General features: G+C 32.1%; 1 protein-coding gene across 1 annotated transcript; it reads left to right on the forward strand.

Annotated features, from left to right (window-relative positions):
- Window positions 1-15: 15 nt before the first annotated feature.
- On the forward strand, window positions 16-8296 carry LOC139487993 (ATP synthase mitochondrial F1 complex assembly factor 2-like). Its single transcript, XM_071273288.1, has 8 exons — window positions 16-158; window positions 2224-2268; window positions 3152-3297; window positions 3666-3763; window positions 5583-5663; window positions 6573-6685; window positions 7332-7447; window positions 8123-8296. Exons 1-8 carry the CDS (start codon window positions 59-61, stop codon window positions 8261-8263), a joined length of 840 nt encoding a protein of 279 aa, XP_071129389.1. The 5' UTR covers window positions 16-58; the 3' UTR covers window positions 8264-8296.
- Window positions 8297-16902: the final 8606 nt, after the last annotated feature.

The following is a 16902-nucleotide window of genomic DNA, read 5'->3' on the forward strand; positions in this document are numbered from 1 at the left end:
TTATTGTTTCCGGATTTTTTCAACCAATCACAGAAAGTTTAACATATTCGTTTAAAAAATGGCTGCGCCCATGAGAATTTATCATTCAGCTGTCAAAAGTTTCTTAAATGTATCAAATTCACATTGCACTTGTTCTGTGAGAAGATTCAACCCAAGAGGCATGTACATTTCAATGTCAAACAACACTAACCATATGAAATCACAATCCAAATAACAAAATTAGCTTCCCCCTTTTTAGAAAATCAATGTTAAAAACTGATATTGTTAGTACTATCTGTTTTCTTTTTATGCATTATAATTACATTTGTTCTAAGAGGCTTAGGGCATCAGTAGTTTGAATTACGTTACATTGAGAACATGTTTATTTACGTACGGTTAGCATTCCAATGGGAACCAAATGAGCTCCTGAGCCTCCTCTTTGTTTCAAATCAATCTCTGGCCCATACCAAACCAGGTTGATATGGCCAATTTCTACAAGTAAAATAGGGTTAACAAGCTTTAAGAAAAAAATCCTTTGTAAATGTTTAAATGAAGGTCATCGGAAATTTTGACATTTAATTTATTCATATGTTATTAATACTAAGTTACAATGTACTAAGAAAACATTTTAAGGCTCGGTGGCAGTCTTATTGTATCACTAGCCTGTCAATTGTGTGAGTTAAAATCTGGAATGTGGCAGGTGAACTTGACTTCAATCTAAATTAACTAGGATTGTCAGCTTTCTAATCCAAGGTCATGGTTTTTTCTTTAGGCACTCTGGCTACCTCTACCAATAAAGACCGACCCCCATGAAGTAAAACGTTAGTGCTGAAAGTTGTGTTAAACACCAAACAATCAATGAATCCACTATAGACCACTTTGAAATGACAAAATGGATGAAGTCTAGGCAAAACCTGTATGCATCAGCAAATTATGAAAATTTGTATTGTTTAATTGACCAGTTATCATGGTTATCTTTCATTGTTTTTGTAAAGCCTGTGACTTTTGTCACATGGTTCATTGGTCAAAGTTAAGTTTTTAAGTTTTGGTCTTTTTCTTATACTATATGCAATAGCTATAAGTCAACTATATTTGGTGCATAGAAATATTTTATGTTGTATATGTCAGTCTCGCTGGTTTTATTTTACCTTGACCTCATTTTCACGGTTCATTGCTAAGTGTTAAGTTTTGTGTTTTGGTCTTTTTTTGTTAAACTATAAGCAATAGGTCAGGTATATTTGTTGTATGGAAGAATTGTGAGCTGTACATGTCTGCCTGGCATGGTTCATCTAACCTTGACCTCATTTTCATGGTTTATTATATAAATAATACATAGCCATGATAGCTGAAAGGGTGATAGAGCAGATTGTTACCCCATGAAAACATTGTCAACCATGGCGAAGCATGTGATAGAGAAAATTAACACCCAATCAAAATATGGCATTTTAACGTGAAGTACAAATGTATAATAATAGTCAATGTTTAGTTTACATGGTAAAGTCTGTTTCTTAGAAACTGTAAGCAATAGGTCAACTATATTTAGTGTATTCAATGATTGTAGTAAAGCTTTATATTTAGGACTAGCAACATAGTATCAATGATTAGTAAAGAACTTTAAGAAGGCGAGACATTTCAGCATGTGCACTCTTGTTAATAAAGAGATGCAAGTAAAAAATGTAATGTTTGCATGAGATTAAGGTTTTTGAAAAATCCAATGAAACATAAATTGTTATGATGACTATACAGCGGGGTGAGCCATAGGATAGACTACATGTAGTAAGATAAATGACATGGAATTTGCTGATTATCCTTGTTTTATAATACATGTAATAGTATTTACAAACAAAAATCATGACCAACAGGTGTTCAGGTCATCAATGTGACAGGAAAATTGTATTTAAAATACTTTCTTTTTTTTATACTTTTTTTCTCCAAAATTTTTATAGTAATAAAATATCATATTAAAAATAAAATATTTTGGCTTTGATGTGATATGTATATTTTATTTATAGTCTAGCTGTTAGAGTAATTAATTTCTATGCACAGTAGCAAGTTATCTTGGATTGAGAAAAAAATGTGCATTGATGGATGTTTCATTTCAAAGATTTGCCACAGTCTGTATTCATGTCACTAGAAAATTTACACTTCGTTAAAAACTTTAGCCTTCAACATCCACAAAAATGTGTATGTACCATAGGTACAGTATGTGCAGCATTAACAACAGTTTTCTTTTTTTCTTTTTAGAGTTAAAGAAATTTTACAAGAATGCAACTATAACTCAGACAAATGGTATGAATAATAATTGAAAGTGGAAATAGTTTTGCGTTATTGTTCAAAAACAATTTGAATAAATAGATGTTTCCATTACAGTGATTACCTACTGTAATATAAAAATGTCTTGTAAGGGTAAAATTAAAATGTCAAAATCTTATACATAAATAAAAATAAGAAGATGTGGTATGATTATTAATAAGACACTTCTCCACCAGAGATCAAAATTAAATGACATAAAAGTTTACAACAATAGGTCACAGTATGGCATTCAGCAATGAGCAAAACCTATATACAGTCAGTAATTAAAGGCCCTGAAATGACAAATGTAAAACTATTCAAACGAGAAAACTAACAGCCTGATTTATGTACAAAACAATGAATGAAAAACAAATATGATATACAGCATCAAAAGATAACCACTACATTACAAGATCTTGACTTTGGACAGGGTGAATATGTAAGTATTTTCAATATATATATATGAAGGCTTCATATATATTGAAAATACTTACATATTCACAAGATCAGATGCATCAACACTTTAAATGTTTGTGATCATTATGTATTACAGTGATAATTATTTGACATATAATTTTTGAATTTCTAAAGCAACTCAGAAATACTTAGCAGATATATGACTGTAGACAAATTGTTGTTGACTATTTACTGGATTTAAATGTTAATGCTCTACATCATTTATCAATCGAAGTCTGTTTATTTTGAACTTAACAGCTAAATGAGTTTGCCAAACCTAAATAACACAACTTAGCAAATGGGAAATAATGATTTTGTGATTTTTTTGTAAAAACTATTACTCCCTACATGGTCATTTCACTGTACTAAATGTATTAAGTTTTGCCTTCATACTAATGATAATTTTTGGTTGCTTGTTTTCTAGGCTGGTTTGAAATAAATTTAGACCAGAAAAAATTGAAGACACCAAATGGAAAGGTTTTCAAAGTTCCAAATGAGGCACTGGCTTTAGCTGTAGCTACAGAATGGAATATGCAACACAAAATAGTCAAGAGACATTATATGCATTTAGTAAGAGCACATACATAAGTATTGAAGCCATAGATAATTTTTTCACAATTAACATGTAAATACTGACTGTTGTTAAAGTTTGTTACATACAAAAATGTATCAATTTTGTTGTCAATCCTTTATAGAATTTATTAGACTTTAGCAATTTTTTTTTATGATTAAGAGATAATGTCCCAAGCAAAATTGTGATAATATATTTGTACAAATTTTTCAGTGTTGATCACTATTTTTTTATGGATGTGATATAAAAACAGTGGAGTAACTCCAGATTATCTGATTTTTTTTCAATTTTAGATAAGGCTCACTTTAGATTGGGCAGTATATTTCAATACTGAGCCACATTTGAAACTTTGTTCTGTTTATTTCAGACATCACTGTGCAATACAGCATTGGATAACCCTACATATAAATCAAGAGAAGATTTAGTACGGAGTACATTACATTATGCAGAGACAGACACGCTATGGTATGTTATATGTTTAATTATAAAGACCATTATGAAAATCTCTAGAATAAATCTCAATGTAATTCTCTAAATACATGTATATAAATAAAAAAATGTTTGTCTTGGATATGTAAGTGTACCTACTGTCTGTACTGAATGAGTTGTTGCATACTTTCGGGTAATCTGTATGGATTTTTTAATTGATAGTTAATCCTGTTAGATATGTTAAATTTTCGAAATCCAGTCATGACTGATTCTTAAAGGCTCATGACTGAAATTATTTTTGGATTAAGTTGAGAGATCTAGCATAATTAAAGGCCATTTGTAAGAAATTGCATTATTTTGTTACTGTTAACTAAGTCCGTATTGCAATTCTCTTCCTGTAAGAAAAACTGCCACTTGTCTTGGTATTGTATCCACAGGGCCCTACAAGTTTCTGTTACATACCCCTGAAATATCAGGTTAATGCATGGTTATTATGTTACCTGTGTTGAAATCTGCTGAAAATATTGACCTTGTATAGATTATTTAATTTATTGAGGAATAACATTTCAGCAAGGGCTATTCAATTTCATAATTCTGGTTTATGGCATATTTTTTAAAGCGCACATCTTTGTAAGAATCAGGCAATTTTGAAAAAAACACACCAACCTAACCATCTATTTTGAACTTACTCTCCTTCTCAGTTAGAAATGGTAGGTCTTTCTTCTCTGGGTGTCTGGTAATTCGAGAAATCTCTTGATCAATTTTAGTTAGAATGATAGCAACTGGGACAACATCCCTAATGCGCCTCGAAATGAGGAACTCAAAAGTCATGTGTAAAGAAAAAATCCCTGTGTAGTGATATTGGACATGTTTCTATTTTTAACAAATGACTGAACTTAATTATTTGTGGTGATTAGGAAAGTAGAGGAACATAGAATAAATGTGTAAAAACTATGGAGCTATTGAATGTGTTCAAAGTATTAAATTTTCAAAGAACTTATTGTGTTAAAAAGGGGATATTTTACCACAATGAGCCGCATCACAAAAGGATGTTCGGGGTTTGCTAATTTACGGAAAAAGTAATCTCACTTCGTACCCCGAAAATTTAACCACATATGTGAAAATGTCACAGCTTCGAAACGAGCTATCATACATATCCAAGTTTACGATATGGACTGAGCTACAGGAAAAAACGTTACCATTACCGCCTATGTAAAAACAATTAAAGATATTGGGCCAACTAATGGAGTAAGCTCCCCTTATTAGTTAATTTCTAGTGTATTTTAACCAAACTATAACTTGAATTAACAGAACAGGAAAAGGAAAGGAATGTTATATTGCACCATTATACATTTTGAACATAAATTAATGTGAACTTGAGTGGGTTTTTGTTTGTCATGTTTTCACCACTGCATGTTTCCTAGGCAGATTGACACTTAATGTTTAAAACAGCTTTTAATGCAACTGTCTCTTCCAATATGTGTAATGTTCCTGTGTTGAGTTGAGTTTCATCTTGCTGGAGTTACACAGCCAATTTCATGTTTTTGTACAGGTTATCTCCCTTGAGTCTTAACCCAATTATGAACTCAAGACTATAATTTGGGTACATTTCTACAATATCTAACCAAAATAAGATGATTTAAGCAATTGTATATCCAATAAGATGGTTTATTCTAATGGATTTAAAAAAACAACTGACAATAAACTAAAATTTAAAACATAATATAATCTTAGTTAGGTAGTTATAATTGTATAAGTATATGCTCCTAAATTTGCCAGCATTTATCTACTGAATGTTGATACATCAGATTAAATATTGATATTTTCATTAATGTAATGTGAACACATATTTTAGTTACAGATTGGAAGAACCAGAAGACCTTGCCAAACTTGAGAAAGTATGTTGGGATCCTATTCTTGAATGGGCAAGAAAAAGGTTAGCTGTTTTCTAGTAAAAGCTGTAAAAATAATCTACAAGAATACTAACAAAATTCTCTGTTCTATGGTACTTCTTTTTTATACCTATATAAATCAAGATGTTCCTAATACAACCTCTAAAAAGTTGCCACAGATGATGTCCTAATGGTTTTCGTCATCTTCATCATCATTGTCCAATGTCATTTGGGTTCCTGGCAATAACTTGAATAACTTGAGTATAAGTGTATGGATCTCCATGACATTATACCACAAGGTTCTATACTCCAAATGGAAAGTTTTGGTGAATATCGAGTGTTATGGCCAAATCATTAAGGGATCAGGGGCCAAAAAGCAAGAATTTTCTCTTTTCCAAACATTAACTTTAATACTGCAGATTCATTTATTTTCGTGGGTACCAATTTTTGTTGATTGTGGAATCCTTGCATTTTTGTGGATATAAGATTTCCTGTTTTTTCAAAGCCTGGATACAACTTTATAGAAATTTGTATTTAGTTTAACATTTAAATTTGTGGTTCACCTGTATCCACGAAACCCATGAAAATTGGTATCCAACGAATAATAAAGAATTCACAGTTTTGGGGCCATCGATTGGTATGAAATTGTACCATAAAGTTTCCATACCAAGAAGGGAAAGTTGGGATTAATTTTGGGAAAACAAAACTTTTCTAATACTTTGTATAGATTACTTATTTCTTGACCAATTTCAATGGGGTTTAATTAAAGTTTTAAATTCTTGGACTTCTTTAATATGTTGAATCTAACCTATGGATTCTGGGCTCTGTTTTTAAATTGATTCACATAAAAGTCCAAAGGGTCCAAAGTTAAACCAAGTTTAAAAAAAGGATGTAGTGTTTTAATGATAGATAGTATGATGAGAGAATTATATGTTTTTGTTAATAATTTGTAGATATGATATTGAAATAGAATCCACAACAGGTCTGTTACCACCTGAAGTGCCATCCAGTACATACAACAAATTAAGGAGACATTTATTATCTTATGGTGACTGGGCATTGTTTGGTAAGTTATTTGTCTCAGTGGTCTGAAAACCATTGATTTGCACATATTGAAACTGAAAAAGTTATTAGTTATTATGAATATATGCTAATTTATTAATCTAGCTATATATATAGTTCCTTCACCTTTGGTTTTAAGGTCACCAATTAGATTTTTTTAAATCTCAAAATGGAAACCTAAAGGCTAAAAAGATTATTTCCCAATCATGTTTATTATAATGTATATTCATATGAATAAAAAGTGATGTAGGTACAATGAGACATCAACCCAACAAAAGTTACAATACAAAACTTGTAGAGGTCAACATAGGGAATTGAACAAAAGACAATTGTCTATAAAATAATAAGTGAAATGGTCTATGTAAGTTGTAAATTTACTTTGTTTGTGTGTATGTTTTATACATCTCTGTAATGACCATTAATTTATTCGCTGGATGGCTAAAATTATTCTAACTTTAATCAGTGACATGAGAATGAACATCACCTTTTAACACATACCGGATTCAAATTCAAAACTTTTAAGCAGTGACTGGCTAGTGATACAGTAGTTCAACTACTAAAACCACTCATTCACTGAGGCCCCTGTTACTGAATTAAAGACAATATGTATATAAACAGGGCAAAAGGACTAAAGATTTTCTTTCTTGTAGGGTTTTTATATGGTACAGAAAACTTAAAATCATTGATTTTAATGTTAGCTGTGGTAGATAAACACATAGATGTCAAAACAGCTGTAACTTTATCTAGGTTGGAACAAAATTATCAGGTTAGTGATGGCAAAACACAGGGTGTGTTGGGTTTGAATTTTAAATTCTGATCTTGTCTACTTAATATTACATGCAACTTTTGCGTTTATTTATCTCCCAGTAGCATTTTCTTGCTTAACACGTAAAGAATGATGTAAATCAGAGAAAACAATAAGAAAAGTAACTTTTGGTGTTGACCAGAATCACAATAGTTGGTAGTGTGTAGGAAATCCAGTAAACAAAATCAAGGAATTGATATTTGTCCATTTGTCTCATTTCTTGCTTGTATTACTGCATAATCAACACCCCTGGATGATAAGTTCAATTTTGTTTAAGATTAAAAACTAGCATGGTTGTTCATGGCTTATTTTCTACCAGAGTACAGTAAACCAACAAAAGATAGAAAAATAATGCGAATATGAATCATCTAGAATATGTTAAACTTATGTCAATACTTCAATGAAATTACGGTAGATAATTTCGAAAATAAATCGGTGGGAATTTGAATAGAAAAGGCTTAACATGAAATTAAAGTATCTGTGAAAATAATCTTTCCTTTTTATGTTTTAGGTTATGCATCTGTACAATTTCAGTACCTTTTTCTTGATGAAAATGCTATAAACATCTACTCAAACTGTCATGTTACAAAAATCTATAAACCTGATTGCCTGAATAAAATTTTCTTCTTTTTTCAGACAACAAAATGGGGTAATGTAGAGTGGTATCATGACCTTGACATTGAAGAGTTACACACCAGAGTAGCAGCAGCTGCATTGTTTATATATTGGTCTAGTGAATCATCATCAATTATAGAGAAAGCCACTATAGAATTTTGAATCATTAAAATCAAAATCAAAATAATAAAACAATCTTGTTATAGCAAAAGTTGTCAAAAAACTGTTTCAATCAATAGTTCTTATAAAGTTGATTTAGAATTTTTAATTTAAGGTTCTTCAAATTTGAACTAGCTGTTAGTAACTGTTGGCACTCTCAGAAATTTACTTAAAGAGTCTTTTTTAGTGGGATGTATGGCTAAACTGCCACATTAGGTCTGTGTTTATCATTAAATGTTTTCTTCTTTGAATCAATCTGATGAGTTAAGCCCTTTTCAACAGATTTTTGTGGAGCCTGCAACTTAAGTCGCAGATAGCTCGACATATATAGGGATAGTGATTCGTCAGTGGCCTTTAGCTTGCTTCTTAAAAGCTTTATATTTTATAATGTAGAAGGCCTTGATGCTTTATACTTAGTATATAGATGCCTTATGTTATGCAGTTCCCATCTTTTGTCTGTCACATGGCCATTATCCTTGACCTCATTTTCAAGGTTCAGTGACTACTTGGAAAAAAAGTTTTTGTAAAATTAATTTCCCTCTTATTATGAGTAATAGGATAACTATATTTGGTATGTGCGTACCTTAAAAGATCCTCATGCCCGTCAGATAGTTTTCACTTGACCTGGACCTCATTTCATTGATCAGTGAACAAGGTTATGTTTTGGTTTTAAGTCCATATCTCAGATACTATAAGGAATAGGTCTAAAGGTTTATGCTCTTATATTATACTAGATTATGGAGTGTGTGTCCGAGCGAGAACTTCTCTATGTTCATTACTTTAGGAATATCTATCAAAAAGTAGTATTTTAATATTCAGCCCCATTCATCTATTTAGTCAGACGTCAGTCGCTACCTTGATATACCCTATCTTTTGTTAAATTTGTCGGGTAACTTATGACAATAAGCATTTGACGTCTTGAGCCGAACAGTTTTATCATTTTTACACAATTTAATCTACTGTGTGATGGTTCATATTCTGGACGCCAGTCTTTGCTCCTTTGTAATAAATCTACATACCAAAAAACAAATATGAAGCTTAGAAATGGAAAAATATTAAATACTAAACTCGTTCAAAGGGTATCTACACGTCTCAATCTTCAGAATCGCTTATCTAAAAATACTACAATAGCTAACGTTTTTAACAATAAAAATCGTGGTTACCCTTCTATCGATAAGTGTCATGCCAAAAAATGACTTACGTGTCCCCGTCTTTCCACCAACAATACAGTAAGGTCCACATTTAATGGTCGCACATTTTCTCTAAATTTTGAAACTGATATTACTTGAAAAACAAACAGTATTATTTATTTACTCACATGAAACAAACCGGGATGCGGTATTCAGTACGTAGGTGAAACTGGGCGATATTTATCTAAACGCACGCAAGAACACCTGTATCGTTTTAAAAGACCCAATAAATTCAAAAGTATCATTTATCAACATCTTAAGAAGCACAGTCATCCTATTAAATATTTAACAGTTCAACCTTTAGAAGTAGTAAATAAGCAGCCTGGTGAATCTCATTCCAAGTTTGTACGATCACGAAAAATAAATGAATTAAATTGGATTAAAAAATTACAGACAGTCTACCCTCTCGGTCTTAATGATAATATCATGGGAATTGGCAATATATCAAGAACCGATTCTGTTAACATTTTGGATATAGTTTCTAAAACTGTTCGTAAAAATCGTTCTCATGGACGCAGAAAAAATCGCAATCAAAGAAAATTTCGGACCAACCATACAAATATTTCGGACCTAATTTCCATTTCAAAAAACAACGGCAGACATTATCTGTTAACCAAGCTTTGTTCTTTACCTATAAATAAATTAAATAAAATTTTAGAGGATTGCAACACAATTTCATATTACAGTCCTAAGTATGAAATTGTCCAAATTATAATGGCATATTGTTATTCTAAACTGTTTCCAAAAATTGATCGCCCTGAAGATCATAAAAAACATTTTATTAAAATAAAGTATGTCAATAAAGGTTTTGATTTTGTAAATATTGCCGGTATTTTTAACGACCATTCTGTTAAAGACCAAATTCCTGGATATTTTGATAATACTGAACTCCCTCTCATTTGTTATATTTACAAGAAATCTACCCGAAAATATGTGTTTAATTATAGCCAATTGTGTAAAGATGTAAATATCACTGAAAATACACCTATGTCGTGTAATTGCAGTAATTCAGAATACACCTATGGACCAATTTCCCATGTTATAACAGGAGACCTTAACATCGTTCGCGACCGAGAGTTAAAATCATTCCTCAGTAAAGGACCTAAATATCGTCCCCCGTCAACTATTAACTGGAATGAGTGTCGTAATATCATCAACGACTCACTCCGCGCCTACTGTTTGAAATGGGTAAAACGGGAAAAAGCTGACAAAAAATCTTTGGACTCTTTTTTTAATTCAGTAATGAAGATAGTTGATATTCGAATACAACATTTTAAAGAACATTTTACCCTCAACAAAAACTATAAAAACCCTATTTCGCGTATCAAAAATAAACTAACAGAACTAGCCAAGGAATTTGTTTTTGTCCCGGCTGATAAAGCTGCTAATAATATCATTATTGTTTGACGTAAATTTTATATAGAGGTTCTGCAAAAGGAAATCACGAATTCACCAACATTCCAACTGACTTCATTTTCAGAAAACGACATCTGTAACAAACATAAACTTTTAGCTACTTCTTTACAAGCAGAACCAAACACAATGAAAGTCCCAACTATGTACTGGCTTCCGAAGCTGCACAAAAAACCTTACAAATATAGATTTATTTCATCTTCCAGCCATTGTTCAACTACTAAACTGTCTGTTTTACTTACTAGTACACTTGGTACAATAAAAAACCTGATAATAAATTGTTCAAATAAGGCCTTTGAAAATAGTGGAATTAATTACTTTTGGAGTGTCAAAAACTCGTTGGAAGTACTTGATAAATTGCATGCATATATTGGTGATTTTGAATCTGTTCAAAGTTTTGATTTTTCTACCCTATATACCACTTTGCCTCATATTCTTATTAAGAAAAAAATCACATCCCTAATTAACTGGGCATTTAAAAAGTCGGAATGCGAGTACATATGTTCAAACTCTTTTAGATCATTTTTTAGTAGCAATAAACAAAAGAACTATGTCAATTGGACATGCTTTGATACTATTTATGCACTTGAATTTTTACTTGATAACATTTTTGTTCGCTTTGGAGATTCCGTATATCGTCAAGTTATTGGAATTCCAATGGGGACTAACTGTGCACCACTTATTGCGGACCTGTTTTTGTATTGTTATGAGTTACAATTTATGACTAAAATTAGCAAAGACCCATCAAAACAACATTTGATACAAAAATTTAACAATACTTTTAGATATTTGGATGATATATTGGCTCTAAATAATGACGACTTCAGTATGTATACTAAAGAAATTTATCCTGTAGAACTTACTTTAAATAAAGCTAATGATAACAATGACCACTGCCCTTTCCTCGATCTTGATATCTATATCATAAACGGGAAGCTTAATACAAAAATTTATGATAAAAGAGATGATTTTTCATTTCCTATTGTTAATTATCCATTTTTAGATGGTGACGTTCCCTTGTCACCATCTTATGGTGTTTATATATCTCAACTTGTACGATTCGCTCGTGTATGTAACAATGTATTAGATTTTAGCGAGAGAAATTTATGTATTACTGAAAAATTATTACACCAGGGTTTTCGATATCACAAACTGGTCAAAACATTTACTAAATTTTATCACCGGTATAAGGAAATAATTCGTAAATATAACTCAACATGCAGACATCTTATACGTTCAGGTATTTCACATCCAAAATTTTATGGAAATATTCTTTTTAAAGCACAAAAATGTCCGTATTCTCCTCAGAAACTAACAAAACCTTTAAATAGACTTATTAAAAGGGGATATAGTTACGATACTGTTGTCAGGTCATTAAAGATTGCATATTTTGGCTTTAACATTGATTCACTGATAGGGTCTTTGCATCGGAACTAAACACATTTATTTCTAAAAAAACAGTTGTTGGCATGACACGGGTTATGTTCTTCTCGTATATTTTATGATAGTATGATACTAAACCCCTAACGGGAGGGATTGTACCTGATATTCATATGATGAAGACATAATCTTTCAATCAGTTTAATTGAGGTCTGGAGCTGGCATGTCAGTTAACTGCTAGTAGTCTGTTGTTATTTATGTATTATTGTCATTTTATTTATTTTCTTTTGTTACATCTTTTGACATCAGACTCGGACTTCTCTTGAACTGAATTTTAATGTGCGTATTGTTATTCTTTTACTTTTCTACATTGGCTAGAGGTATAGGGGGAGGGTTGAGATCTCATAAACATGTTTAACCCCGCCGCAATTTTGCGCCTGTCCCAAGTCAGGAGCCTCTGGCCTTTGTTAGTCTTGTATGATTTTAATTTTTAATTTCTTGTGTATAATTCGGAGTTTAGTATGACGTCCATTATCACTGTACTATTATGCATATTTTAGGGGCCAGCTGAAGGACATCTACGGGTGCGGGAATTCTCGCTACATTGAAGACCCATTGGTTGCCTTCGGCTGTTGTTTGCTCTATGGTCGGGTGGTTGTCGCTTTGACATATTCACCATTTCCTTTCTCAATTTTATCTAGTATATTTGGTGTATGGAAGGATTGCCAGGTATACATGTCCAATTGGCAGGTTTCATCTGACCTTGACCCCTTTTCATGGTTCAGTGGTTATAGTAAAGTTTTTTGTGTTTTGGTCTGTTTTTCTTATACTGTTTGCATTAGGTCTAATATATTTGGTGCATGGAATGATTGTAAGGTGTACATGTCTGCCTGGCATGGTTCATCTACCCGTGACCATATTTTCATGGTTCATTGGTCAATATTTTCCTGGTTAAGTCTGTTTCTTAGGAACTATAAGCAATAGGTCAGATATATTAAGTGTATTGCATGATTGTAGAAGTGAACATGTATTTTTTGTCAGCTCACCTGGCCTAAAAGGCCAAGTGAGCTTTTCTCATCACTTGGCGTCCGGCGTCCGTCGTCATCGTTAACTTTTACAAAAATCTTCTCTGAAACTACTGGGCCAAATTAAACCAAACTTGGCCACAATCATCATTGGGGTATCTAGTTTAAAAAATGTGTCAGGTGACCCGGCCAACCATCCAAGATGGCCGCCATGGCTAAAAATAGAACATAGGGGTAAAATGCAGTTTTTGGCTTATAACTCAAAAACCAAAGCATTTAGAGCAAATCTGACAGAGGTAGAATTGTTAAACAGGTAAGATCTATCTGCCCTGAAATTTTCAGATGAATCGGACAACCCGTTGTTGGGTTGCTGGCCCTGAATTAGTAATTTTAAGGAAATTTTGCTCTTTTTGGTTATTATCTTGAATATTATTATAGATAGAGATAAACTATAAACAGCAATAATGTTCAGCAAAGTAAGATTTACAAATAAGTCAACATGACTGAAATGGTCAGTTGACCCCTTTAGGAGTTATTACCCTTTATAGTCAATTTTTAACCATTTTTCGTAAATCTTAGTAATCTTTTACAAAAATCTTCTCCTCTGAAACTACTTGGCCAAATTAATCCAAACTTGGCCACAATCATCTTTTGGGTTAGTAGTTTGATAAATGTGTCCAGTGACCCGGCCATCTAACCAAGATGGCCGCCATGGCTAAAATAGAACATGGGGTAAAATGCAGTTTTTGGCTTATAACTCAAAACCCAAAGCATTTAGAGCAAATCTGACACGGGGTAAAATTGTTTATCGAGTCAACATTTATCTGCTCTGAAATTTTTAGATGAATCGGACAACCCATTGTTGGGTTGCTGACCCTGAATTGTTAGTTTTAAGGAAATTTTGCTGTTTTTGGTCATTATCTTGAATATTATTATTGATAGAGATAAACTGTAAACAACAATAATGTTCAGCAAAGTAAGATTTACAAATAAGTCAACATGACCGAAATGGTCAATTGACCCCCTTAGCATGCTTAGGAGTTATTGTTCTTTATAGTCAATTTTTAACAATTTTCATAAAATTTGTAAATTTTTACTAACATTTTCCACTGAAACTAATGGGCCAAGTTCATTATAGATAGAGATAATTTTAAGCAACAAGAATGTTCAGTAAAGTAAGATGTACAAACACATCACCATCACCAAAACACAATTTTGTCATGAATCCATCTGCTTCCTTTAATATTCACATAGACCAAGGTGAGCGACACAGGCTCTTTAGAGCCTCTAGTTTGGTTTATATGACCTTGATATCATTCTCTTGGATCATGTTTTGTTTATGTGATAGTTGTAGTAAAGCTTTATACTTAGGACTATCATCATAATATCAATGGTTAGTAAAGAATGCGAGACATTTCAGCTTGTGCACTCTTGTTATTTGTTTTTATGTGTACTGTTAAACCAGTCCTAGGTTAGGGGACAGTTTGGTGTCAGTAAACTAGTTTCTCCCGGCCACATTTTTTATATGACTGTCCTAAGTCAGGCGCCTGTATTAAAGTAGTTGATTCATGTGTGTCATACTGATTTATTTTTTATGGATACCAATTTTTCATGGATTGAGGAAAAATTGTGTTTTGATGAATAATTGATTTTGTGGTTTGTTCTAAGTCTGCTTTCAAGCCTATAAAGAACTTGTATTTATAAAAAAGAAGATGTGGTATGATTGCCAATGAGACAACTATCCACAAAAGACAAAAATGACACAGACATTAACAACTATAGGTCACCGTACAGCCTTCAACAACGAGCAAAGCCCATACCGCATAGTCAGCTATAATAGGCCCCGATAAGACAATGTAAAACAATTCAAACAAGAAAAATAATGGCCTCATTTATATAAAAAAAATGAACGAAAACAAATATGTAACACATAAACAAACAACAACCACAGAATTACAGGCTCCTGACTTGGGACAGGCACATACATAAATAATGTGGCGGGGTTAAAATTTAGTTTAACATTTAAATTCATGGTTCACCATAACCAATGGAATCAATGAAAATTGGTATCCAACTAACAATAACAATTACACAATTTGCTTTGTTGTTTCCTCTATTGAATAAGCTGTTAAACCAAGTGAATAAAGTATTTCACAAAGTAAATAGCATCATTCAAGTGCAACGAGCTATGTAAGGCAGACCTGTTTTGTATACTGATCTGGTTACTTCATACATTACATACATATGCATACAAAACAAGTTGCTCAATCATTTTATAATACTTTAAACAGAATTTAAGATAGTTGTTTATGTGGATGTCAACAAATGACACCTTTCCAAAATAAACATGGGTTTACAGAGGCTATAAGTTTCTCTGTGCTTGAGGGTAAGCTTTTAAATTATACCTTCAATGTAGGAGTGGGAATTATTTTGCATTCTTCCAACAAATATTTCAAAAGCTACTGAACAAAATCATTTCATATTTTGTCAATAGTGATTTGTAACATATAGATGCATTTTGGATCTCTCAGCAGACACTTTGGGTTTTTCAATATAATGAATGAAAATCTATTTTATTACAGTTTCCTCAATTACTGATGAACAAAATGACTTCATATTTTGTCAAGATATTGACATTGATGAGTAATGTGTGAGCGTTTTTTTCAATCTATCCAACACCCACTTCCTGACTGGGGGTATGCATAGCACGTCAAAGCATGCATTTTTGTTTGTGAAGTTATGGTATACTTATTCTTAACATTACTTTCTTATGCGTACTTATTTCTTTATTTTATTCTCTATTTACTTTTTTAAAATTTTTTTTAGGGTGGGGGTGGGTCCAGTTATGGATCATATCCAAATTATATGCTGTCCATATATAATTCCAGCCAAGTAATCTAACATATATCTTGATGTGTTAACTATCCAATGGTTATCTCGATGATTTTATTGATTATAGAAGAATGACAGAATTTGTATGATTTATTTGCAAGATATAGTTTATACTATTCCTCTGGTATCTTTTGCCCCTCTTTTATAATTTGGTGACATTACATTTCTGCTTTTGCTCCATGTTAAAGACTTCAATGTGACTTTGGGATGAGAACCAGAAATAACAGCTGTTTTTTTTGCTTTTGGTTTTGTCTAATGAATGTATGGATTTAATGTAATGAATTAATACACCTATCTTTTTTCTCTCCAAGATATTTCAAAAGCACTAGCTATATATATAGCATTGCCTCTAACATACAAATTAAGGAAAACTTAAAGTGTTGTTTTGGGGTCCAAGAAAACCTCTTTGGCTTGTTTTCATAAAATGTAATTGATTCATGAACAAAACATTTTCAACTTATCATGAAAAATGTCTGAGTTACATTCTTAAAGACAGATTGAACTGAGGTCAAGGGCATTTACATTTTGCAAATAACCCCACCACATTTTGTATGTGCCTGTCCCAAGTCCGCAGCCTATAAACAAGATGTGGTATGATTGCCAAGGAAACAACTAGAGACCAAATGATATAGAAGTTAACAACTATAGGTCTCTGTACAACCTTCAACAATTAGCAAATCCTTACTTCATAGTTGGCTATAAAAGGCTCTGAAATGATAGGAAATACAATTCAAACAAGAAA

Source organism: Mytilus edulis, chromosome 9 (genome assembly GCF_963676685.1).
Source record: "Mytilus edulis chromosome 9, xbMytEdul2.2, whole genome shotgun sequence".
NCBI classification, from domain to species: Eukaryota; Metazoa; Mollusca; class Bivalvia; order Mytilida; family Mytilidae; genus Mytilus; species Mytilus edulis.